At 47.1% G+C, this 26,430-nt stretch overlaps 2 protein-coding genes across 10 annotated transcripts in view; one reads left to right on the forward strand and one right to left on the reverse strand.

Moving 5' to 3' along the window:
• RNF8 (ring finger protein 8) overlaps positions 1-1,091 on the forward strand; it is a 41,017-nt gene extending 39,926 nt beyond the window's left edge. The window contains exon 8 of one of the 2 annotated variants that reach the window (XM_068232680.1): positions 574-703. In XM_068232680.1, coding sequence (XP_068088781.1) covers positions 574-613 — 40 coding nt within the window. In that variant the 3' untranslated portion in view covers positions 614-703. Of the gene's footprint in view, positions 1-573 lie in introns of both variants that reach the window. The other variant, XM_068232679.1, reaches the window with a different exon arrangement.
• Positions 1,092-8,588: 7,497 nt separating this feature from the next.
• Positions 8,589-26,430, reverse strand: part of LOC137504365 (uncharacterized) — a 73,341-nt gene continuing 55,499 nt past the window's right edge. For 7 of the 8 annotated variants that reach the window (XM_068232685.1, XM_068232689.1, XM_068232686.1 and 4 more), the window contains 5 exons: positions 24,835-24,879; positions 21,974-22,030; positions 17,335-17,424; positions 15,413-15,523; positions 8,589-9,240 (listed from right to left, as the gene is read on the reverse strand). In XM_068232685.1, the coding sequence (XP_068088786.1) occupies positions 9,092-9,240; positions 15,413-15,523; positions 17,335-17,424; positions 21,974-22,030; positions 24,835-24,879 (452 nt within the window). In that variant the 3' untranslated portion in view covers positions 8,589-9,091. The remainder of the gene's footprint in view (positions 9,241-15,412; positions 15,524-17,334; positions 17,425-21,973; positions 22,031-24,834; positions 24,880-26,430) is intronic. The other variant, XM_068232690.1, reaches the window with a different exon arrangement.

A 26,430-nucleotide genomic window follows, 5' to 3' on the forward strand; every position in this document is an offset into this window, starting at 1 on the left:
GTAACATCGGAGCCTCATCTACGCGTGTAGATGAGGCTTTAGAAATCTCAGTGCTTTATTTTATGTATAAACATTTACTAAGCAGATTTAATGTTTCGTAGTCTCTGCTCAATTTCAGTGTCTCAAGAGTCCCAGAGTGAAAATACATGAACTATTGACCTCTTATCTTTTCCTCTCACAGTAAAAAGCCCAGGTATCTGCTTAGCAAAATTACAGCTATAAAACCCTTTCCTATCAGTGAGCCGACTGAGTCCTAACTGGAGAAAAACGGTCAGTTCCATAGCTAATTATAAACTCTCTCAGGCAGGGAAAAATGAAAAGGAGCGCAGTATTAGTGTCTGGATGCTTGCCACTGTATATACACGTCTATCTCACCAGGTCACATGTCCTCTCTGGTACACTTTAAGCCCCCCCCCTTTTATATACACACAAGCACACACACTCTTCTTTTGTGGGATATGTGTTTAGTCATGTAAGCAGAGTTGTGCATATTACGGACTCCGCCTCTCCACTGTGGTGTCTGAACATTATTGTGACCTCTGTGAAAAAACGTCTCCTTGTTTCTCCTGACAGATCAAGATCAGGAGGTGATCCACATCCCCACAGAGAGTGACAGCAGCTCGCCCTCCTCCCACGGCTTCTCCTCCCTCTCCAGTATCGGCAGCTTTGACGACATCGAGGAAATCTTGGATGAGGACCTCTCCAGCGACAGTGATCTGACCCCGATAGACTCTGACGAGTTTGATGATGAGGACGACGATGACAATGACGACTATGTCCACATCCTGTGAGTCAGTGGAAGAACCCGGGGCAGACTCTCCTGAGAAGGGAAACATTCGGATCGAGCCACTTAGGAAACACTGACTGGTCATGTTAATTTGTTCATGTTGCATAAACTGGAGTGAGAGGTTTCTCTTATTTGTTTTTTGTTTTTGGGACACTTTTTTATTTATTCCTTTTTCTTTAGTGTACAGCAGATGTGGTCACACTCACAGGGGACCGGAAGTTTTGGGAACAAGTTTTACGTTTTCCTGCTTTGTTAATTATGTTCAGATGCTGGGGACCGTTAATTAAAATTACGTTCTGAAGTATCGGAGGCCTTTTGTTCCAAAAATACGTCTTAAGTCAGATGCTGCTATAAACTTTGCTCAAATGCATCCAAAGTAAGACGGAGCATTATTTTATGCACTCTTAACCCCTTCGCACTCCAGGGGTCTCACCCCGCACCTTCCTGACCATTCTCACACTTCTGATGTGGCGCTATCCATACAGAAACAACTTTATTTTTATTTTTTTTTCAGGAACATTTTGACTTTCTCTGGGTTTAAAATGTTCACCCCTTTTCATTTTGACAAGTGCCCCTGAACACCTCAAAAGGAATTCCTTGGTACTGTTGTGCGACTTTAGCAATACAAGGTTTGGAACCTGAACATGTGCATCCAGCACGGAACAGAAGGATTGGGTTCATTTCATTTGGCTCCAGTACGTCCTCCTCCCAGCTTGGATGGAGGAAGTATGAAACGCACCCATCCTGCTGTTCCGGGCTGAATGCGTGTTTGGGCTGTGGAGTCGGTACAAAAATTATCAGTTTGATTCCATCGACTCCCCTAATTTACATATAACAATCTTGATTGAAAGTAACATAGAAGGCATCTCATCACTGCCAAAGCTTAGGAATATTGATATGAAATCAAAACGCTCCTGGCCAGGAAGCTGACCCGCTACCCCAGGGTCCCCAAACTTTTTCGGTTAAGGGCCGGGTCAACATACTTCAGACTGCTGGGGGGCCGGGGTGTATATGAAATGTAGAAAACATTACATTGAGCCTAGGTAGTGTAAACTATTAACATGTGCAGCCCTTATGTCTCCCATTTAACCAAATCCCATAGTATGCCCCCAACACAGCATGTGCAGATAGTATGTCCTGCAACAAAGAGGAGAACTCCTATGGAGGAGAAGCAGTCATTCAGGTGGCGCCCGAAGCATACCCAAGCTCTAATTAAATCAAACGGAAGTTTGAAGCCAGATGAATTTTTTTACGCGTAGACCGTGGGGTTACGTTTTACGCGTAACAAATTACGCGTAAGACAGTAAACTCCCATTGAAATTACACAGTCTGCCGTAATCGCGTAATATTACGCTCCCGTATAATATAAAAAAGCCGCCGACTTTAAGGGTTAATAGCAAAGCCCCCTTAAGTGCTAAGAGTCTCAAATTTGGAGAATATATTAAGGAGATCAGAAGGAATAAGAGGAAATTTTTTTTTTTCAAAAAGACCTTATAGTTTTTGAGAAAATCGATTTTTAAGTTTCAAGGGCGAAAATGTCTTTTAAATGCGGAAAATGTCAGGTTTTTTTTGCACAGGTAACAATAGTGTTTTATTTTCATAGATTCCCCCAAGTGGGAAGAGTTTTACTTACTTCGTTCTGAGTGTGGGAAATATAAAAAAAAAACGACGTGGGGTCCCCCCTCCCAGACCTCTTTAACTCCTTGTCCCCCATGCAGACTGGGATAGCCAGAATGCGGAGCACCGGCCGCGTGGGGCTCCGCACCCTGACTATACCAGCCCGCATGGTCCATGGATTGGGGGGTCTCGGAAGGGGAGGGGCAGCCAAGCTTTCCCCTCCCCCTCCGAGCCCTTGTCCAATCCAAGGACAAGGGGCTCTTCTCCACCTCCGATGGGCGGTGGAGGTGGAGGCCGCGATTTCCTGGGGAGGGGTTCATGGTGGCATCTGGGAGTCCCCTTTAAAAAGGGGTCCCCCAGATGCCCACCCCCCTCCCAGGAGAAATGAGTATAGAGGTACTTGTACCCCTTACCCATTTCCTTTAAGAGTTAAAAGTAAATAAACACACAAACACATAGAAAAAGTATTTTAATTGAACAAAAAACATAACCACGAAAAAAGTCCTTTAATATTCTTAATTAACCATTAATACTTACCTGTCCCTTTAAAAGCCAGTTCCCACGCAATATCCTCGGAAATATACTAATCAGTTACAATGTAACAAAGTTATTACAATGTAACAACTTTGTTACTTTGTAACACCACCGCACCCGACGTCACTCGCCGCTCACCCTGCCGGCCGCCGCATACACGCTAGTCCCCGCCGACTCCCGCCGTCCACTCTGCCCACACCTGTCACCCATATACATGCTGGCACCCATGGGTGCCAGCATGTATATAGGTGACATGTGGGAGAGGCGGGGAGGGCAGCGGGGACTTAGCTCTGTCACCCGACAGAGCTCTGAGCTATATTAGCTCAGAGCTCTCGAAAGCATCTTTGTATTTGGGCTCCAAGGAGCCCCATTGGTCCTTAGCAGACCAATGGGGTTCCTTCAAATCAGAAGGAACCCCATTGGTCTGCTAAGGACCAATGGGGCTCCTTGGAGCCCAAATACAAAGATGCTTTCGAGAGCTCTGAGCTAATATAGCTCAGAGCTCTGTCGGGCGAAGGGACGCTAAGTCCCCGCCGGCTCCGCTGCCCTCCCCGCCTCTCCCACATGTCACCTATATACATGCTGGCACCCATGGGTGACAGGTGTGGGCGGAGTGGACGGCGGGAGCCGGCGGGGACTAGCGTGTATGCGGCGGCCGGCGGGTGAGCGGCGAGTGACGTCGGGTGCGGTGGTGTTACAAAGTAACAAAGTTGTTACATTGTAATAACTTTGTTACATTGTAACTGATTAGTATATTTCCGAGGATATTGCGTGGGAACTGGCTTTTAAAGGGACAGGTAAGTATTAATGGTTAATTAAGAATATTAAAGGACTTTTTTCGTGGTTATGTTTTTTGTTCAATTAAAATACTTTTTCTATGTGTTTGTGTGTTTATTTACTTTTAACTCTTAAAGGAAATGTGTAAGGAGTACAAGTACCTCTATACTCATTTCTCCTGGGAGGGGGGTGGGCATCTGGGGGACCCCTTTTTAAAGGGGACTCCCAGATGCCACCATGAACCCCTCCCCAGGAAATCGCGGCCTCCACCTCCACCGCCCATCGGAGGTGGAGAAGAGCCCCTTGTCCTTGGATTGGACAAGGGCTCGGAGGGGGAGGGGAAAGCTTGGCTGCCCCTCCCCTTCCGAGACCCCCCAATCCATGGACCATGCGGGCTGGTATAGTCAGGGTGCGGAGCCCCACGCGGCCGGTGCTCCGCATTCTGGCTATCCCAGTCTGCATGGGGGACAAGGGGTTAAAGAGGTCTGGGAGGGGGGACCCCACGTCGTTTTTTTTTTATATTTCCCACACTCAGAACGAAGTAAGTAAAACTCTTCCCACTTGGGGGAATCTATGAAAATAAAACACTATTGTTACCTGTGCAAAAAAAACTGACATTTTCCGCATTTAAAAGACATTTTCGCCCTTGAAACTAAATCGATTTTCTCAAAAACTATAAGGTCTTTTTGAAAAAAAAATTTTTCCTCTTATTCCCACTGATCCCCTTAATATACCCTGTGAATTTGGTGTTCCTAAATTTTAAGCAGGCTTTGCTATTAACTGTTAAAGTCGGCGGGTTTTTAAATGTATATATTTTTCCTTTGAAACTTTAACATCGATTTTCTCAAAAACTATAAGGTCTTTGAAAAAAATTTTTTTCCTCTTATTCCTTCTGATCTCCTTAATATATTCTCCAAATTTGAGGCTCTTAGCACTTAAGGGGGCTTTGCTATTAACCCTTAAAGTCGGCGGCTACCTAACATTGATCCATGCGTCAACTTTTCCGCTTGGCAGCATGACCTTACGCATTAATTGCTAGTAGGATTTTACGCGTAAGCCTATAACGTAATAACCTGAATTACGGTGTACTTACGCGTAATTGCGTAAGTGCTATGCGTAATTACAGACATGTACTGAAATTGAATGTCTATGCCGTAAGCGTAATTTCGTAACGCGTAATAGCGTAAAATTACGCGTAATGATCTGTAAGCGTAGCTTTCTCCATTACGACCAGCACTGGCGTTAACTAAGGGGTGCAGTAAGTGCGGACCATACCAGGTGCCACAATCAGAGAGGGTGACACTTAGATTCTGAAGCCATAAAAAAATAACTTTTTATTTGCCATTTATCTTCAGCAATACGATCATAGCTGAAGTGCCACGTTCCCGCGGCAGAACAATGAATTTATACCCCCCAAATCCCTGGAGCAAAAATGGGAGGCAGAGCTTTGTGCTGTAGCTCTGCCTCTGCTTGCGTCAATCTCTGCCTCTCCCCGCCCCTCTCAGTGAAAGAAGACTGAGGGGCGGGCAGAGGCAGAGCTACTGCGCAAAGCTCTGCCTCTACCAGGAAGCAATCTGATCATTTTGCCCTGGGGATTGGGGCTTGGGAGGTAAAGACATCGTTCTGCCGTGGGAATGCGGCTTTACAGCTATGATCTTGTTGAAGATGAATGGCAAGTCAAAAGTTTTTTTTTTTTTATGGCTTCAGACTCTTTAACTCAAGAGAAAGTGAAGTAAGGTTATGTAATTACAGTAGAGTGCCAAATAACCGGAAGTCATAACTAACTGGAGGTTGGCTCAGGGAGCTATGGGGGTGTTTCTTTCTGATTATGCAGAACAGTGCTCAGTGGAAACTGCTTACAAAACCTCCACACGCCGGTCTTCTTCACTCCTGTATCTGCTTTGTTGCATCTGCTCTATACGGCTCCGCTGCGTGCATGTGACCCAGTCCAGGTCAGGTGACACACCAGGAGCTGTGCGAGGATGTAGCTGTTAGCAGTGATGAGCTATAGATGAAATCCGAAAGGGGTTTCATTCGGATTTCATCCTCCTAATTAATGCACCGGGGTGGGGGGGGGGGTAAACTTACCCAGCAGCCTTCTTCTTTAACCCATCCCACCCCACACTGTGTTCCAAGCTGCGGTCACGTGACTACAAACACTTCCTCCTTCCGTGTTGGGGGAAGCGTAGTAGTCACGTGACGTAGCTTCGAACAGCGTAGGATGGGTAAAAGAAGAAGGCTGCTGGGTAAGTTCCCCCCCCACCCGCTCAGGTGCATTAATTGGGAGGATGAAATCCGAATGAAACCCATTCGGATTTCATCCTTAGCTCATCGCTGGCCGGCAGCTGCAGGAGTAAAGAGGACCGGCACCTGGTGGTTTTGTAAGTTGTTTCCGCTGCGCACTGCTCTGCATTTCATTTGTGGGTGGCGGTCAGTGTTCAATTAAAGCCTAGAGTTCTCGAGCAACTGGAACATGCACATATCCAGCATCAGGCAATTCCTTCCAGCGCTGGATAACTGGGATTTTACTGTTTAGACTTGCTCTGAACCATAACTCCATTGGCCAGGCTGCGCAAGGGGTCTGCTGGGGGGGCCTCTTTCGTGGCGGATCAGCGGCACGAGCGGAACAAACACGCAGCTAGCAAAGTGCCAGCTGCGTGTTTGAAAAAGAAAATTATGCAAGTCGGCCCACCAGGACCTGAGCAATCCTCCGTGGCGGCATAGCCCAAGCTCAGCTCGGGATTACCGCCAAGGAGGTTAATACACTCAGACCAGTTGCTTTTGAAATTTGATTTTTAGGGTGACAATCCCACTTTAAGTGCAGTTGCTCTAAAAATGCCATGCTGTGTGATTGTGATTTTATACAAATCCATCAGGTACAGAGCTGTAACGTTTTCCTCTCATCACTGAGGCCTGGTGCACACTAGAGGAGTTTTTCTGAGCGTTTTGAGTTTTTAAATCTGCTGCTAATGTTATCCTATGTGTCTGTGCACACTGGAGCAATGAGGTTTTGTAAAAAAAAACCCATAGCATTACATTGGGAAGAGCTTTTAGAGGTTTCAAAAGCTCTTCCCAATGTAATGCTATGGGTTTTGTTTTTTTTTACAAAACCTCATTGCTCCAGTGTGCACAGACACATAGGATAACATTAGCAGCAGATTTAAAAACTCAAAACGCTCAGAAAAACTCCTGGTGTGCCCCAGGCCTAACTGCTGATCTGAGACCTGTAGTGCACCCGAGACTCACTAACTGCTGATCTGAGACCTGTAGTGCACCCGAGACTCACTAACTGCTGATCTGAGACCTGTAGTGCACCCGAGACTCACGAAGGCCTAGTGCACACCAAAACCACTAGCAGATCCACAAAGCGCTAGCGGTTTTTGGTGCGGATTGCAGAGATTTGGCCCAGTGCACACAGAGCGGATTTGGATGCGATCCGCCGGCCGCATCCGCCTGTAAATCCGCTTGGCTAGTGTATTTCAATGGGCTGGTGCACACCGGCGGTTTTCGAGGTTTTTAGCAAACCGCAAATGTGCAGCAGGAGGCACGTTTGCGGTTTGCTACAAACCTGTAGGATGCAGGACTGACTAGCTCGATGGGATGAGCGGGGGTAACTGAGCAATATCTGGATGAGCGACGAGCGCTACGACACCCCCACATGCATATTTATACATTAGGGAATAGTGACAAGGAGGCAGACTTGGCTGATTCCCGAGAGATTTCATGCTGAAATCAATCTGGAATCGGCCTGTGGTGTATGGGCAGCTGACAGATCTCTCTCCGACCAAATTTGATCAGAGAGATTTGTCTCTTGGTCAAATCACCTGATGTATAGGCACCTTAATGTGGTAAGGTTGTACAATCAAGATTGTATGGTGTATGGCCAGCTGAACTGAGGTGTCTGCAGATCACGGCTACAAGGAGGAAGTGCTGAATGAGAGGTACAGACTAGGAAGCAGCTTATTGGTTAGATCAGTAGGGCTCTTTTCCAGGCACGTTTCTCTTGATAATGTATACAGGTAGTCCCCGGGTTAACGAACGAGATAGACTGTAGGTTCGTTCTTAACCTGAATTTGTTCTTAAAGCTAATGGGAACCAGGTTACAAAAAAGTCAGATACTCCCCTAAGGAGAGGGAGGCTCTGGGTCCCATAGAGCACTCCCTCTCCTCTCCCGGTGCCCGCTGCTGTCCTGGCTCCCCCGTAGCGGTATTCGACCGTTTTGGTGAAATACTGCTGTCTCCCGGCTGAAAGGAGGCTTCGGAAATGCTTCGGGAGCCTGAGTGCTCCCGAAGACGGGCCGTGATAACACTGCGCACGCGCGCCCTCTATGACGCACTCGCAGGTGCGCCGCCTGTCTTCGGGAGGACTCTGCTCCCAAAGACTTCAGAAGTCCCCTTCGGCGTGGGACGAGAACGGAGGAGCCAGCGCAGAATCGGGGCCACCGGGAGAGGAATGGCTCATTAGGACCGAGCCTTCCCTCTCCTTAGGTGAGTATCTGCCTTTTTTTTTTTTTTTAACAGGGGTTACATTAGCTTTAGGTCGGAACATTGTGCCATCTCTGTCCCCTGTACCTCCTCTATGTCCCTTTGTGCCTCCAGTGTCCCCCTCTGTGTCACCTCTGCCCTTTGTACCTGCTTATACCTCCCATGGAGTGAGAGCTGTAAGATGGAGCCTGCCATTCTCAAAAAACCCTTGTACTCAGTTGTATTGCACAAATATACAGTATATATATTTATATTGCCCTTCACAAGTGTTTTGTGTAATTATTAATTTCAAGGTATAAGGAGGCTCAATTTAGTGACTTTTTTTAGTTCAGTTCCTCTTTAAAAGTCATTTAAAAAAAAAAAAAATTTAAATCGATTTTCTCAAAAACTGCAAGTCCAATTTGAAATTTTTATTTTTTTTGACTTATTCCCATTGAAACAATCCAGGCCGTTCATATCAGTGAGTTGTTTGTAAGTCGGGGACTGTTCAGCTTTTGATTGAAAATCACCCCATGCATTGTGTGACCGGCCGTGATGCCACTGGTGTAACAGACTGAAAGATTCGTTGGTGCTGCATTACTGTACAAACGCAATGGCCAGCCATGCAGGCAGCACCAGCCAATAGAAGCAGCTGCAATAAAGAGGTGGTGAAATAACCATGGTTGTACCGTCCATGTGAATTAACCACTAGCATGTGTGTGGAAAGACATTTCTGCCCATCTGGAGGTTCATAGGGGGCTTTAGTAATAGTAGTCACAGCAGATGCTATGGGGCCCCGGACTGAAGATGAGGGGGTCCTCCAATGTGCCTAGGCACAGTACCACAGTGTAGCTTTGGAGCTCTTCAATTTCTAGTTATGCCACTGGAGGATCCCTGTAGTATTGATTTGCTTTTATGATTCTCTTGTCTTTTTCACCTTCTTGGCTTCGGACTCCTCAGTGTCGCTCTTCCTCTTCTTAGGTTGTTTATCGGTGATGCTTTCAGATAGCGACACACACACAGAAATCGTTTCATTGCTCTGGATCACATTCACCGTCACATCTGAAGCAAGGAAAGAAACACTTTAGCGATGGGTGTGAGAAAAATGTTAGATTTCTAAGCACTTCCAAGCAGAAACATAACTTTTCATTACTTTTCGGGTGATGAATACATTATGCCTACTATGAAGCTTGCTGGCGGAAAACATTCTGGACTTGCATTAAAGAACTGCTACTTCATGTACTGTATATACTCGCAGGTAAGCCTAATTTTTCAGCACAGAAAATGTGCTGAAAAGTTACCCCCTCTACTTATATGTGAGTCAGTGGAGCAGAATGGATGGTGGAGCAGGTTTTGTTACTGGCAGAGGTGTGTAAGGATCGTGTACTAGTGATCCTGCTCTTGCCAGCTGGTTCCCTGCTGTGTCCATGCCCCTCATCCACTGCAACATGGTGTGCAGAATGTGCTGCTCAAGAACACTACCTGTGTATCCTGGCTTGTGGAGGGGAGTGTGACGTGTCATCTGTGCAATGATTGGGGATTCTTTCTGTGTGGCAATCGCTGTCTCATATCTATGACGCCATCTAGTGGCGTTTTGAGAAACAGCTATATCATCCTTGGGGCACATGTGGCTATGAGGAGGAAGGGTGTACATTTGGCTACTGGGTAGGGGGCTTATTCGCGGCTCGATCACTTTTTCCTGGTTTCTGAGGGAAAAGTGGGTACCTCGGCTTATATGTGGGTCGGCTTTTATGCGAGTTTATACAGTACTTGCCTCTCCCTCATGGAAAAAACAGAGGTAGGCCTGAGCGAACACGTCAATTATAGGGCAGGAGATTTGGGCGCAGCCGGCGCCACCACAGACCGTAATAGGAATTACAGCTATAGCAGCGCACAGAGAGCAACTTCAGCTTGCTTTTTAAACACTGTAATTCGTCCGCCAGGAATAGCTGGAAGCCGAATTACATAATTCCCTACCATCCACGTCGACCTGGGGGGGGGGGGGAATAATAATTAACATCGCCGGGACTTGTGCAGGAGCAGGATAAGCCGTATATCGGCTGTATCCTGCACCCAAGCCTCCCGGCAGCGATTTCATTCGTACACGGCTCGAGACCCAATAGTAGTGCTTTTCTAAGCGCTAGTGGTTCGAAAAGCTCTTGCTGATGTGATGCTATGGGGGATTTTTATAAAATCACATCCTTCATGTAGGATCACACCCATAACAGTATATCAGTAAGAGCTTTTCAAATCACAAACACTTAGAAAAGCGCTGCTAGTGGATAGCAGGCCGTAAAGTTACATATATCAGCTCAGTACTGGAGTAATGATATTCCCCTCGACCCCCCCCCCCCCATATGTAGGGGAGGCCAGGAAATATGGGGGTTTGCTCCTCCTCCACAGGTTGCCGAGTATGTCCAGAGGAGTAGTGTACAATTTACCTGCTCTAGCGCGGCATCTCGTCTCTTCATCTCTGTAGCCGTACTGCTGCCATTCTCAGGCTCCTGATGCATGTCACGTGATTAGGAGCTGGCGGATAGCAGCACAGGGTGTGCAGCTGCCAAAAAGATGAGGCCTGACACAGCACTGGAGCAGGTAAATATAGTAGGGGAGGGGTAGGAGGCCCCAAAACTAGAATTTTGCTTAAAGAGGAACTCCAGTGAAAATAATAATAATAAAAAAAAAGTGCTTCATTTTTACAATAATTATGTATAAATGATTAAGTCAGTGTTTGCCCATTGTAAAATCTTTTAAATCCCTGATTTACATTCTGACAGTTATTACATGGTGACATTTTTACTGCTGACAGGTGATGTCACAGGAAGTAGCTGCTGCTTGCTTTTTTGGCAGTTGGAAACCGCTGTAAACAGCTATTTCCCACAATGGCCTCAATTCACTAAGCTTTATCAAACGTTTGATAATTTACCTCATGGGTAAAATCTAATTTTGAATTCACTAAGGTGTTATAGCTTTATTAAACTTTTTTTCCAATAAATATTCAATAAATCTATAACACCTTAGTGAATTCAAAATGAGATATTACCCATGAGGTAAATTATCAAACGTTTCATAAAGCTTAGTGAATTGAGGCCAATGTAACAAGGTTCACAGACAGGAAACTGCCAGGAGTACGTACTCTGATATTGTGGTGAAACCCCTCTCACAAGAAACTGTCATACAGCGCCCCCTGATGGTCTGTTTGTGAAAAGGAATAGATTTCTCACGTAGGAGGGGGCATCAGCTACTGATTGGGATAAAGTTCAATTCTTGGTCAGAGTTTCTCTTTAAAGTGGATCCAGGGTAATTTTTACTCATTGCACAATTGTGTTCCTTTCATATAGTTTATAGGGCATTCCTCAAGCCAAATACTTTTTTTTGTTTTAATACTCTAATTCCCTATAAACTAAACAAGATTTTTAGAGTGCATTGACACTGTAGCAAGGGCTTATGGAAGCTCAGTCTGGGCAGGAGGAGGTGTTACTAGCCAGAGATTTCAGAGGCAGAGGGGAGGAGAAGAGGGGGCTGAATTTGTCACATTACACACAGGCAAGCTGATAGCATCTCCATCCCTCAGCCTATGACAATGTGACAAACAGAACATGGCTGCCCTCATTGTATCACAGGAATAAATAATCAAACTATTAAAGCTGTTTGCAGCTACATTTTCTGTGTAAACTATCTAAACTTTAGATAAGATATATAGACAAGTTACTTGTTATAGTTAGTTTTTCATCTTGGATCTGCTTTAAATGGAACCTGAGGTGAGGGGGATATGGAGGTTGCCATTTTTTTTCCTTGTAAACAATGCCGGTTGCCTGGCAGCCCTGCAGATCTTCTGGCATAAGTAGTGTCTGAGGCAAGATCCTGGAACAAGCATATGGCTAATCCAATAAAACCTGAGTCATTTGAGTCAGAGTACCTGATCTGCTGCATGCTTGTTCAGGGTCCATGGCTAAAACTATTAAGAGAAACAGGATCAGAAGGACAGCCAGGCAACTGGTATTGTTTAAAAGGAAATAAATATGGCAGCCTCAATATCCCTCTCACCTCGGGTTCTTTTTAAGAACCTGAGGGCTTCTTGTTATGCTACTGCTGTGGCTTAATGATGATGATCAGGGGTGTGCGCAGCAATGTAAGGCTTTGCAAGAGTATGCGCAAAGTTTGTTGCACATTAGCGTACATGCCCACATGTTTTTGGGCCATAGTGCCATTTGTTTGTTTCTCATAAAAGGCACCCCTGACCCGGTAGCACCTGACTGTGTTGGTGTGTCTAGCCAGCTCTGAACTTTGATCTGTCTCTTGTTTTGACCCGGCCTGCCTGACCTCTCTCTTAAGCTCAACACACACCATACAATTCTTGGTTGTTTCTTCTGTTGTCCTCCTCTAGAATCACCTCCTCACATTCACGCTTACAAGATTTTGCACGCGCTTCACCTCTCCTCTGGAATCCCCTCCCACAACACATCCATCACTCGCCAACCTTTGTTACCTTTAAACGCTCTCTAAAAACTAATTTGTTCCGACAAGCATATGCGCTACCCTAGGCCACTTCCCTTTGTCCTAAGACCAAATTGCACTCCTACTAGGTATCCTAAAACGCACTGCCTTTATATATGTTATCGTATACTAACCCTCCTCTTTTTTCCCCCCATTCCCTTTAGATTGTAAGCTCACAAGGGCAGGGCTCTCTCTCCCCCTTTTGTGTCTTGGTAACCATTATACATTTTATTCATCATGTTACACTTATCACTGTCATTACCACTTCTGTATTTTGTATTCTGTATGCTGTATAATTTTTTTGTATTTTGTCACTAATTATGTATCTTGTATATTAGTGTACACCATTGTCTGTATTATGTACCCCATGTTTGTTTCTTACTTTGTACAGCGCCACGGAATATGTTGGCGCTTTATAAATCAATAATAATAATACAATCTTGGTTGTACAGAGTTACCAAATCTATGTAGTATAAGGGCTAACAGATTGAAAATACCTTGAATGATTGATTGAATAAGCTCTTATACTACATGAAAGTGGTAAGATTGAACAACCAAGATTGTATGGTGTGTGTTGAGCCTTAATCTTGATCCCTTGGTTTGACTCTGCTTTCGACCTCAACCTGCCTGCCCTGATCTTGGCCCTTTCTTTGGACTATACTTACTACTGCCTGCACTGACCTAGTCCTGCTCCTTGCTCAAGCTTGATTGCCACTTGTCAAGACCCCAGTCTACTCAATGACTACTACCTGCTGCCTGCCAACAAAACTGCCTGTATTCAACTCTTATGGTACATACACATGGGTCACAACTGTTGCTGCAACCACGTGGCACGTGCGTGTTGCGGCGACAGGTCCCCCGTGTGTACAAGGCGCGCGGCACGAACCGTCGCTAGTAAGAGCTGTCGCCAGGCGATTGGCATGACCAATTGCCGGCAACAGCTGTCGTTGCAACTGTCGCTAGTCCGCCACGCGTACCGCGTGTGTATGCGGACTAGCAACAGCAACCCATAACCGGAGCTTCCGGCGGGGGTAGTGGGAAAGGAACCTTTGGCGACCGCTTCCGCCGCATCTCTGTCCCTCTGTGCGCCGTGTGTACAGCTGCTGCACAGAGGGACCTGGCGACGAGCTGTCGCGCACACGTGCCCGGTGTGCCAGCGACCAGCTACAACAGTCCCCCATGTGTACTTAGCTTTAAACCTGTGGTATCCCGTTCTCTGAACTACTAGAGAAGTGATTCCAGAGTTGAGACTTTGGTGGCACTGAGCTGTGAAGTCCAGTAATCCTTGCAGGTCACTCTAATGAAGACATGTGGTCACTTGGATCCCTCGCCTGGGCAAAACCTAATCCCTCTTAGTGGACGGATCAACAAACCACCAACATAACAGATAGCCTAATTAAGATACAATAGGCGAGAGCGCTCTGCCCATACCAGATTATAATGAAAGGGGACAATTGAGGAACAGGGGGTGAGGGGTCAGTAAATTGTATATAAGATTAGTGATTAGTAGAAATTACGCACATGCGTAATTACGCAACGTAATCGTAATGCGAAATTTAAGGGGAATAGTGTAAGCAATGTCGTAGTTAATTGTTCCCAATCATAATTACGCATGAATTTACGCGTAATTTCGTGCTGACTTTGGCTGACTTTTGACTACCTATGTTAAGAAGAATAGTGGCTACAAGTTACAAAAAGAATTGTTCAAAAAGACCTTTTAGTTTTTGAGAAAATCGATTTTAAAAATACAAAATATTGTTTTTAAACTTTCATTTTTCTAGGTTTGAAAACCATTTTTCTTTGCATTTCCAAAATCCCTTTTCTCAAAACCTACAAGGTGCTTTTGAAAAATTTTTTTTTTTGACTTGAACCCACTATTCTACTTAACATATGTAGTCATTTTAATAACAATAGCCTGCATGGGAGCTTTTCACTGCCAAAGTCGGCACAAAATTACCCGTAAATTCATGCTTAATTACAAATGATTACACAAAGTCAATTGAACTATGAATTTGTAATTGCATGTATGCGTAATTGCGAAAAATGTACGCGTAATTTTGCGTAATCGTAATTAGCAGATTACGATTATCACTATATAAGATAGAGCTGCGTGTCTACTAAGATACAATAGGATAGAGAACTCTGCCCATACCAGATTACAATATAGCGGGACAATGGAGGGGCACAAGAAAGGGGGGGGGTCAGTAAGCTGTATTTGGGCTGGTGCACACCGGAGCGGTTCTGAAGCATTTTTAAAACGCTTGCAGGGGAAAACCGCTTGGCTAATGAAAGTGAATGGGCTGGTGCAAACCAGAGCGGGGCGTTTTTCCCACAAACGCAAACTCGGGGGCTGCAGCATTTTTTTAGATTTCTGAGGTGTTTCTGCCTCATTGTTAAAGTATAGGAAAGTGGAAAACTGCTCTGAAAGACGCTAGATCAGAGCTGTTTTCCAGGCGGTTTTGTTACAGAAGCTGTTCAGTAACAGCTTTACTGTAACAATGTTTGTAATCTGCTACACAAAAACGCTCCAAAAAGCGCTAGGCATGATTGGAAAACCTCTCTATACATGCCTAGAATCGCTCTGAAAATCTGCTTCACAAACCTCTAGCGTTTCGCGGATCTGCTAGAGGTTTTAGGTGTGCACTGGGCGTATAAGATGGGGCTGTGCATCTACCAAGATACAATAGGAGATAGAGCTCTGCCCTTATCACTGTAAGGGGAGAATTGCCGCGTCTACCTTGTGATCCATTGTTGTTGTCGATTGACCCCTCTTGGCCCCCGTTGCTGATGCTGGTGACGATGGTCACGGAGTTGGATCGCTGATTATGAACCTGGCTGGGAGCATCACCTGAAAGTGAAATTCTTTGTGTGAGAGAAGGTCAGTGTATTCTGTGCAGGACTAGCACTAAAGCCTCCTCTACACGTGTAGATGAGGCGGCGATCCGGCGGATCGATTAGGCGCCGGATCGCCTCTTCCGCGTCGGATTTGATTCCCTGCTCGTCCCTGCCGGCGCCGCTTATCTTCCGCTCGATTCTCTGCCATTGTCCCCTCGCGGGGAGCGAGCAGGGAATTGGTGGAAGCAAGATCCGTCCTGTCGGATCTTATCAATCGAGCCGCATCAGCGGCTCGATTGATAAGGAACATCGCGGCCGCATCTATGCGTGTAGATGCGGCTTAAGACCTCCAAAACTGACGTATGACAGATTCCCTTGAGACCATTATACACGATTAGATCAGGAAAATGATTGTGTCCCTGATATCCAATATGCACAACAGAACTCAGTGTTAGATCAGATCTCGCATCTACTATAATTCTTAACGCTGCCAGCCTTGTGCCACCAGATGCAATACAAAACTCTGCAGCCACTGATTGTAAACTGACCCCTCCCACCCCTTTCTACAGCCTCTACCTCTCCCTGGCTGCAATATAAGTGATGCATTTAATACAGAGATTTATATAAGTTTTTAAAAGGTTTTCTCTGAACCTAACATCATATCTCCCAACTGTCCCTCTTTTGGAGGGACAGTCCCTTTTTGGGAGCCCTGTCCCTCTTCCACCCTCATTTGTCCCTCTTTCAGGACTTTGTCTCTCTTTCTATATAAATATATATATATTTCTATACTAAAAATGTGTTTGATTGACTCTAAACTTTATTCCCATCCTTTTTATATTGATATAGTACTAATTATAAAATGTTACTATGAATGGAAATTAACCCAAATAGAAAGAACCAGTGTAGTTTGAATTATAAAACATATTTTTCTTAAGAAATCTTTATGGTATGCGTGACTAGAGCCGTGGTGGGGGCGTGGCAGGGGCGCGGCTTAAGTGTCCCTTTTTCTCATCTCAAAAAGTTGGGAGCCTTCCAAAAAAGGTCTTGTACCACCTACAGCTGATACAGAATACTGCTGCCAGACTGCTAACCAACCAACCCCGTCACTGCCACATAACGCCAGTCCTGCACTCACTTCACTGGCTACCTATAAAATGGAGGGTTCTATTCAAGATCGGCCTACTGACATTCAAATCACTAAATAATCTGGGCCCTGGATATATGAAATAAATGTTACAGCTGCGTAGCAATCCCCGCAATCTCAGATCCACAGGTTCTAATAATCTAGTCATACCCAGAGTCCACTTGGAAACTTTTGGTCCCAGAGCCATCTGTCATGCTGCCCCTACGTTTTGGAACTCCTTACCTCAGCAGATCAGGACAGCTCCATCCCTGGACGTGTTTAAATCCAGACTGAAAACCCACCTGTTCAGTTTGGCATTTGCAGAAAAATAAATTTTGTTGTGTGAATACTTCATCCTACTACTAACTACTGAATCTGAGAGAGCCAAAGCTCTTTGAGTCCTCTGGGAGAAAATGCTATAGAAATGTTATTGTATGGTAACCACAGCCTTCCCTCTACAGTCAAGTATCTAACCTGAAGGTTTAACTCTCCACCCACCCACCCACCCAACACTGTTACACTGTTTGCAGCAGACTGCTGGATCCTGGAGGGGAGAGTTACTTCCTCACCCCTCCGCTGCGCACTCAGCATGGACCCGTTACTCTCCCCTCCGCCACTTCACCTCAGGTGGTTGCCCGTCTGCCCGTTCTTCAAACGCCCCTGCTACTAAGTTAGACATGATACGTATGTCGCTGGCTTACCACTGCTCTCTGAGGTATCCTTGTTGTTGTTGTCATCTTTGCTGTCCTCATTGTCGTTACCATCCCCTGTATAGTCGGACATATCCATGTCTGCAAAACACAAATCACAGCAACAATTCATTTGCTTTCAGAGGAGAATTTGAACCCCAGTACAGATACAGTTGTGCTCAAACATAATAAAGAACAACACATGGTGGAGAGGTGCCCAAGAGTATAAATAAAAATAAAGAGTATATAAAAAATTAAAATATAAAAACAATTTGAGGAAGAATTCACTTACGGTACAGTAAGATAATAAATGTATTGTGCTCAGTAAATGTATTATCTTACTGTACCGTAAGTAAATTCTTGTATGAAGTAAGCCACCTGAAATTGTTTTTATATTTTTTTTTTATATACTCTTGGGCGCCTCTCCACCGTGTGTTGTTCACAATCAAGCTCCCCTCTGAGGGGTTTCCTCCTCAGGCCCCTGGGCTTCAGGTCCTTTTATGCAGAGTGCAACTTGTACAGGCGGCAACCTGTATTCTTTTGGAGGCGGTTATCCTCCTCATGCGCTGTTAATGATTGCTATTCTTGCAACCCATCTTTGTGAGTACTGACTTTTTTTTTCCTACTAGAACTTTGCATCCTCCGAACATACTGCACCATCTGGGCTCCCGATGTCTCTGTGTTTTTCTCTTAGTGTTTTCCCTACCCATCACAGCTATATTAATAAAGAAAACAAACAAAATGGTCCCTGTTCAAACATTTGTACATCTTTGGTTCTTAAAGTACCCTTGAACTGGGTTTTGGACAATATACTTTTTACACTGTTTTATTTGTGGTGCTGACCTATGTCACAGCACGATCCTCAGCCTCCAGGGCCCCCGCTCTGCTCAGCTGTAATATTCAACTGAGCAGAACATCGATGATGGGAGGGAGGAAGTGGCAGTTCCCCCTCCTCTCTGCCCGCTCTTAGTTATGCCCCCTTCCTGATATGTATTATTTCCCCCAGTGTGCAGGGGAGCTGCGCTGTAGCAATGGATACAGGGTCTGGACATCCCATCGCTGCATTGTGTGTACCAGGCAGGGTCCGTACACATCCAATTTTGATTGGCCAATCCCTGACCAATTTTATGTGTAGGTAAGCCCTCATATTACATGGAAGCAGTAAAATTGGTCAATGATTGGCTAATTAAAATTGGATGTGTGTATGCACCCTAATGGACAATATTTCAGAAATCCTGGATGGGTAAATAAAACCTGGTACACATTTTCAATTATGATTGGCCAATCACTGACCAATTTTACCACCTTCATGTAGTATAAGGGATTACCTACACAATCTGCTAATAGTATTCAATATCTGTTGACCCTTATGCTACATGGAGGTGCTAAAATGGGTCAGTGATTGGACAATCATAATTGAAAGTGTGTACCAGGGTTACACTCTTAGGCAAAACTGTATGTTCACCAGCTTCTGGGAAGGCTCTCATAGTCACAGGTCACATCTATGCAACAATAAAAATGTTTTTAACTTTTGTGTTGTGATGTTTCACCGCCCCTGCTGTGCAACTTCATCCATTTAATCCCTTCTACTGTAATGAATACAGATGGTCAATGGGATGCTATTAATTTTGAGTTGATGCAAATGTATGCCGATGGAACTGGACCAATCAAATGCTGTACCTGGTGATTTGAATGGTTCTGATGCAAGCTGCATATATTTGCATCTAATGAGATGAAGGAAACACACATATTTCAGACAGGGAAGAGAACGGCGGATAGAGGCCATCTATGCCAAACTGTAACAACTATCACTAAACTGGTAAGGGGAGCCCAGGCACCATTTATCATCAACACACAATGCTCTTTTATAATACTTAAAGGATACCCAAGGTGACATATGACATAATGAGATAGACATGTGTATGTATAGTGTGCCTAGCACACAAATAATTATGCTGTGTTCCTTTTTTTTCTTTCTCTGCCTGAAAGAGGTAAACATCAGGTATGTAAGTGGCATTTCCTGCCAGTCAGGACTGGGTCAGGCTACAGTGTGACCCTCACTGATAAGAAATTACAACTATAAAACACTTTCCAGGCAGAAAATAGCTTCTGAGAGCAAGAAACATAAAAAGGGTCAATAGTTCATAGATTTTAGCTCTGGCATACTTCAATGAATGTGTCATTGAGGAAAAAAAACAATAAAAGTGTAAAAACTTAAAAAGTAGATTGAAATATAAAATAAAACTATGGAATATCTTAAAAAGTCATTTTTAGGAGAAGGAGGATAGATACAAATTTCATTTGTTAATTTTCCCCTCGGGTGTCCTTTAAAGGAAATCTGGGAGATTCTCCAGTGAAAAATGTAGATACTTACCTTAGGAGAGGGATGCCTCTGGATCCTCTCTGTCCCTTTTTTCCTACCCTGGGACTCCCAAAGTTCCACGGAGCTCCCCTGACCCTGCGCAGGCACAGATGGCTTGCGCACGCACAGTAGCACAGAGCCTTCAGTCATGTTTGGTGGAAAAAACCAAGCCTGTGCGGTTCCGTGGTGATGTGTAGGCGGGAGCTGTTTGCACCTGGGCAGTGTGGGCGAGCTCCGTCGACAAGCGCTTGGATCCCTCCAGGCTTCTCTTTCCTGAGGTAAGTATTCAAATTGAGTTATTTTATTTCCTTCAGGATTCCTTTATGGTGCCCACTAACGTTACATTTTTCAGCGTAAAATCGCCCAAGCAATCAGATAAATGCGATTGAAAATAAAATGCTGTAATACATTGATAATTTCACCATAAACTAACCAATCTACATTTCCTGTCCATCACAACCGATTATTATAAACATTTTTCCGATCAATTGTAAACAAACGTCCACCATTTGAATCGTTCATAGTCAATTTGGGATATCAAGGTTTGTTTTCTTCCAATCTGATCACAATTATCTGATCGCTGACGCTTGGGCCATTCTTCGCTGAAAATTGTAATATTAGTGGGCACCTTGAGGGCTTGTTCACACTGCAGGTGTTTTTGTTATTTTTTAAGCGCAGGCGATGTTTTAAAATCTCCCTGAAACACAATGATTCTCTATGAGATAGTTCATATCTAAACGGTTAATTTCCGATCCATTTAGATAAACGGTGCTTGAGCCATTTTTGAGGCGATTCTGCCTCAATAGAAGGTATAGGAAAAACGCAAAACGTTTACAAAACCTTTGTAACTTTGTGGAGCGATTGCGCTCGTGTTTTTAAGAATAAATACATTGTATTTATTCTTTTCCGGATCAAAGAGTTCACTTCCTGACTGACGTCAGGGAGTGAATGACCAAACCGCTCGGGAAAAACGCATTGGAAACTGCTAACCACAAAAAAGAATCGCCCACCCAAGCGCAGGGAATCGGAAAGAAAAAACTCCTCAAAATAAGCCCACCGCGGACGGACATGCGAGCCGAACGCAATGTAAACAAGGCCTGAAGGACACCTGAAGTGAGGGGTATGGTGGCTGCCATATTTATTTCCTTTTAAACAATACCAGTTGCCTGGCTGTCCTCCTGCTGATCCCTTTGGCTGCAGTAGTGTCTGACTCACACACCTGAAATAAGCATGCAGATAATCGAGTCAGATGTCAGTCAGAAACATCAGATCTGCAAGTTTGTTCAGGGTCTATGGCTAAAGCTATTTGAGGCAGAGGATTAGCAGGGCAGCCCCGTAGCAATAGGGGATGCAGAGGTTGTGACCGCACTGGGGCCCCTGGACCAAGGGGGCACACTAGGGGCCCTCCTCCATCCATCTTATTAGCTTTTTATTGGTGCTATAATGGTAATAAGCACCTCTATGTGCATTGCATAGTAGTTATCCTTAACAAACTGTTTTCCTACTCTAAATACACCTCTCTGACACTGCAGCTGTCCTTGATAGGTTTTGGGGCTTCATACAGTGCTCGGGGCCCCATGTAATACTCACATCGGGGCCCCAAAATCCTTAGTTACGCATCTGGCAGGTAAGAAATAAATACGGCAGCCTCCATATCCCTCTCCGTTTAGGTGTCCTTTAACTTTCAGATTTTTAAGGCAATATACAGTCAGGGAACGGACTAACATCTACAATGAGAGCTAGTTAAAGTGGATCCGAGATAAACTTTTACTCATTGCATAATTGTGTTCCTTACATGTAGTTTATAGGGCATTCCTCAAGCCAAATAGCAAGGGCTTATGGGAGCTCAGTCTGGGCAGGAGGAGGTTACTAGCCAGAGATTTCAGAGACAGAGGGAAAGAGGAGAGGGGACTGAATTTGTCACTGGCTGAGGGCTGGAGATGAAGATTAGCTAGCCTGTGTGTAATGTGACAAAACATGACTGCTGTCATCGTATCACAGGAATAAATAATCATAAACAGTTGAGGCTGTTTGCATCTAGATTTGCTGTGTAAACTATCTAAACTTTAGATAAGATATATAGACAAGTTACTTGTTATAGTTAGTTTTTCATCTCAGATCCGATTTAAGCGGACTATGCCATTATAATGTGGCCAGACTGTGCTGGATCCCCCAGTATCTGTATTGTGTGCTACTATAGCTGTCATACCAAGTGTGTTGTTCTTCATAGACATTATACAGCAAGACCCCAATGGCCATATTCCCCCAGTACAGTTTAGGTATACATACTGGTCTCCAGGCTGCTAGCGGCACTCCTCATATCCACTGTGTTAGATTGGCTCTGCGCTGGAGAAACGGAATGTAAACACAGTCAGAATGGCATAATGTACAAGCCCTGATTTATTATAAAACAAGAAAGTGAAGCTTTCCAGCATGGCTGGATTTCTGAAAGGGTCACAAAGGCCCGGGCCTTGGGCATTTGAAGCCCAAGGGGCACCTGGACATGAAAGAGGGGTTGTACATATGTAAGAGGAGGGTGAAAATAGGGAGCAACTTATGAAAAAGCAAATAGATGGTCAAGGGAGCTGTTCATGAAAAAAAGGGGCTGCTGTACATGGATGATACATGTGGAAGAGGGGGTTGCACATGGAATGGGAGGGGCGCTGCTGCACAAGAAAGGGGAACCACAGCATACTTGGCCTAGGGGCGCAAAAAGTAAAAGTCCAGCCTTGGTACCCAGTGCTGTCTGGGGAGGGCTGCGTGCTTTGCTGGGTACTGGGGAGGGCTGGGCACTTTGCTAGGTGCTGGGGAGGGCTGCGCGCCTTGCTGGGTGATGGGGAGGGCTGGGCGATTTGCTGGGTGCTGAGGAGGGCTGGGCGCTTTTCTCGGTGCTGGGGAGGGCTGGGCGCTTTGCTGGGTGCTGGGGAGGGCTGCACGCCTTGCTGGGGGGGGGGGGGGGGGGCTCGGCGCTTTGCTATGTGCTGGGGAGGGTTGTGTTTCGCTGGGTGCTGGGGAGGGCTGCGCGCTTTGCTGGGTGCTGGGGAGGGCTGTGTGCCTTGGTGGGTTCTGGGGAGGGCTGCGTGCCTTGCTGGGTGATGGGGAGGGCTGGGCGATTTGCTGGGTGCTGGGGAGGGCTGGGCACTTTGCTGGGTACTGGGGAGGGCTGCATGCTTTGCTGGGTACTGGGGAGGACTGGGCACTTTGCTGGGTGCTGGGGAGGACTGGGCACTTTGCTAAGTGCTGGGGAGGGCTGCGCGCCTTGCTGGGTGATGGGGAGGGCTGCGCGCCTTGCTGGGTGATGGGGAGGGCTGCGCGCCTTGCTGGGTGATGGGGAGGGCTGCGCGCTTTGCTGGGTGCTGGGGAGGACTGGGCACTTTGCTGGGTGCTGGGGAGGGCTGCGTGCCTTGCTGGGTGCTGGGGAGGGCTGCGCGCCTTGCTGGGTGCTGGGGAGGGCTGCGCGCCTTGCTGGGTGCTGGGGAGGGCTGCGCGCTTTGCTGGGTGCTGGGGAGGGCTGGGCGATTTGCTGGGTGCTGGGGAGGGCTGCGCGCTTTGCTGGGTGCTGGGGAGGGCTGGGCACTTTGCTGGGTGCTGGGGAGGGCTGGGCGATTTGCTGGGTGCTGGGGAGGGCTGCGCGCTTTGCTGGGTGCTGGGGAGGGCTGGGCACTTTGCTGGGTGCTGGGGAGGGCTGCATGCTTTGCTGGGTACTGGGAAGGACTGGGCACTTTGCTGGGTGCTGGGGAGGGCTGCGTGCTTTGCTTGGTACTGGGGAGGGCTGGGCACTTTGCTGGGTCATGGAGAGGGCTGTGGGGTTTTCTGGGTACTGCGGAGGGCTGGGCACTTTGCTGGGTGCTGGGGAGGGCGGAGCACTTTGCTGGGTGCTGGGGATGGCTGCAGGCTTTGCTGGGTCCTGGGGAGGGCTGCATGCTTTGCTGGGTACTGGGGAGGGCTGCAGGCTTTGCTGGGTGCTGGGGAGGGCTGCAGGCTTTGCTGGGTACTGGGGAGGACTGGGCACTTTGCTGGGTGCTGGAGAGGGCTGTGGGGTTTGCTGGGTGCTGGGGAGGGCTGTGGGGTTTGCTGGGTGCTGGGGAGGGCTGCACGCTTTGCTGGGTGCTGGGGAGGGCTGCACGCTTTGCTGGGTGCTGGGGAGGGCTGCAGGCTTTGCTGGGTGCTGGGGAGGACTGGGCACTTTGCTGGGTGCCAGGCAACTGGTATTGTTTAAAAGGAAACATCCATATCCCTCTCAGTTTAGGTTCCCTTTAAAGTGATCCTTAAGTCAACTATAAAAAATGAGATTTACTCACCTGAGGCTTCCCTCAGCCCCCAGCAGCCGATCGGTGCCCTCGCAGCCCCACTCTGACGCTCCAGGGCCCGCCGGCGAACACTTCCGATTTGGCCGTCACCGGCAGACAGGCATGGGAACGCGAGGGCTGTGGGGTTTGCTGGGTGCTGGAGAGGGCTGTGGGGTTTGCTGGGTGCTGGAGAGGGCTGTGGGGTTTGCTGGGTGCTGGAGAGGGCTGTGGGGTTTGCTGGGTGCAGGAGAGGGCTGTGGGGTTTGCTGGGTGCTGGAGAGGGCTGTGGGGTTTGCTGGGTACTGGGGAGGGCTGCAGGCTTTGCTGGGTCCTGGGGAGGGCTGCACGCTTTGCTGGGTACTGGGGAGGGCTCTGGGGTTTGCTGGGTGCTGGAGAGGGCTGTGGGGTTTGCTGGGGAGGGCTGTGGAGTTTGCTGGGTGCTGGAGAGGGCTGTAGGCGTTGCTGGGTGCTGGGGAGGACTGGGCACTTTGCTGGGTGCTGGAGAGGGCTGTGGGGTTTGCTGGGTGCTGGGGAGGGCTCTGGGGTTTGCTGGGTACTGGGGAGGGCTCTGGGGTTTGCTGGGTGCTGGAGAGGGCTGTGGGGTTTGCTGGGTGCTGGGGAGGGCTGTGGAGTTTGCTGGGTGCTGGAGAGGGCTGTAGGCGTTGCTGGGGGCTGGGGAGGACTGGGCACTTTGCTGGGTGCTGGAGAGGGCTGTGGGGTTTGCTGGGTGCTGGAGAGGGCTGTGGGGTTTGCTGGGTGCTGGGGAGGGCTGTGGGGTTTGCTGGGTTGTTACATCTTTTCCTATTTTTAGTTGCAAAAAGCTTGAATACAAAAATTAAGAGCTTAATAATGTGAACTTACGTTGTGTGTCGTCACTGTAGGGCTCTGAGCAGTCCATCTCAAGACCTGCACAGGAGAGAGGCGAGTACATTACTGTGAGGCAGATTCACAGCACAGACATTGTACAGTACAGTACATAATGCATAGGCACAGCGGTAGCCAAGTTTCTCTCACCTCCCAGCGCGGGCAGAGGTTGCGACTGCATCAGGGGTTCAATGCCGAACAATGCCGGAATTCTATGCCTGCAACCCCGCTCTCACTGTACTTCCTAATTAGAAAAAATACAGTGAACGGCGTTGAAGGCTGAGGAGGCCAGCGGCAAGCACAGCTCCACTTAGGAAGAGGTGAGTCATTCCCCGCCCACTGCCATTGCACTAATTTCTGGAGGGGAGTGCGGAAAGGGGGACGGGGGAGTCAGGTTAGAAGGGGGGGTCGGGGGGGCATCTATACCTTGCTACCCATACTGGGGGCACCTATAGCTGGCTACCTATACTGGGGGCACTTATATCTGGCTACATATTCTAGGGGCACCTACAGCTGGCTTCCTATACTGGGGGCAACTATACTCTGGCTCTAAGCATAGTCCCTATCATCAGTGGCATAGCAATAGGTATGCAGAGTTTGTAACCACACTGGGGCCCTTGGACCATTCATCTTATTAGCTTTTTATTGGTGCTATTCTGATAATGAACACCACTATATGTGCATTGCATGGTGGTAATCCTTAAAGTGAACCTTAAGTCAACTATAAAAAAATGAGATTTACTCACCTGGGGCTTCCCTCAGCCCCCAGCAGCCCCGCTCTGACGCTCCAGGACCTCCTGGCCGCAATAGCAGCATAGGGGGCGATGTACAGGCTGGGAACGCGAAGAATCACTCGCGTTTCCATGCCTGTCTGCCGGTGACGGCCAAACCGTAAGTGTTCGCTGGCGGGTCCTGGAGCGTCAGAGCGGGGCTGCGAGGGCACCGATCGGCTGCTGGGGGCTGAGGGAAGCCTCAGGTGAGTAAATCTCATTTTTTATAGTTGACTTAAGGATCACTTTAAAGGGAACCTAAACTGAGAGGGATATGGATGTTTCCTTTTAAACAATACCAGTTGCCTGGCAGTCCTGCTGATCTCTTTGGTAGAGTTGGGCCGAACGGTTCGCCTGCGAACGGTTCCATGCGAACTTCCGTGGTTCGCGTTCGCGTCCCGCAGGCGAACCTTTGCGGAAGTTCGGTTCGCCCCATAATGCACCATGGAGGGTCAACTTTGACCCTCTACATCACAGTCAGCAGGCACAGTGTAGCCAATTAGGCTACACTAGCCCCTGGAGCCACTCCCCCCTACTAAAAGGCAGGCAGCGGCGACCATTAGGGCCCTTTTCCACTTGCAATCGCTAGCGTTCACGCTGAACGCTAGCGATTGCTGAATCGCAATTACCGGCGATTCTCCGACGTTCGCCGCCGCGATTTTGCTATGCTATGCACTGCATAGCAAAATCGCGGCAAATATCGCTCAGCCGCGCGTTCGCGTTCCTGACAAAAACGAATCGCGGTAGTGGAAATGACCTACCGCGATTCCTATGTTAAAAAGCAAACCGTAGCGATTGTAAAATCGCTAGCGGTTTGCGTTTT

The sequence above is a fragment of the Hyperolius riggenbachi genome, chromosome 4, assembly GCF_040937935.1.
Source record: "Hyperolius riggenbachi isolate aHypRig1 chromosome 4, aHypRig1.pri, whole genome shotgun sequence".
NCBI classification, from domain to species: Eukaryota; Metazoa; Chordata; class Amphibia; order Anura; family Hyperoliidae; genus Hyperolius; species Hyperolius riggenbachi.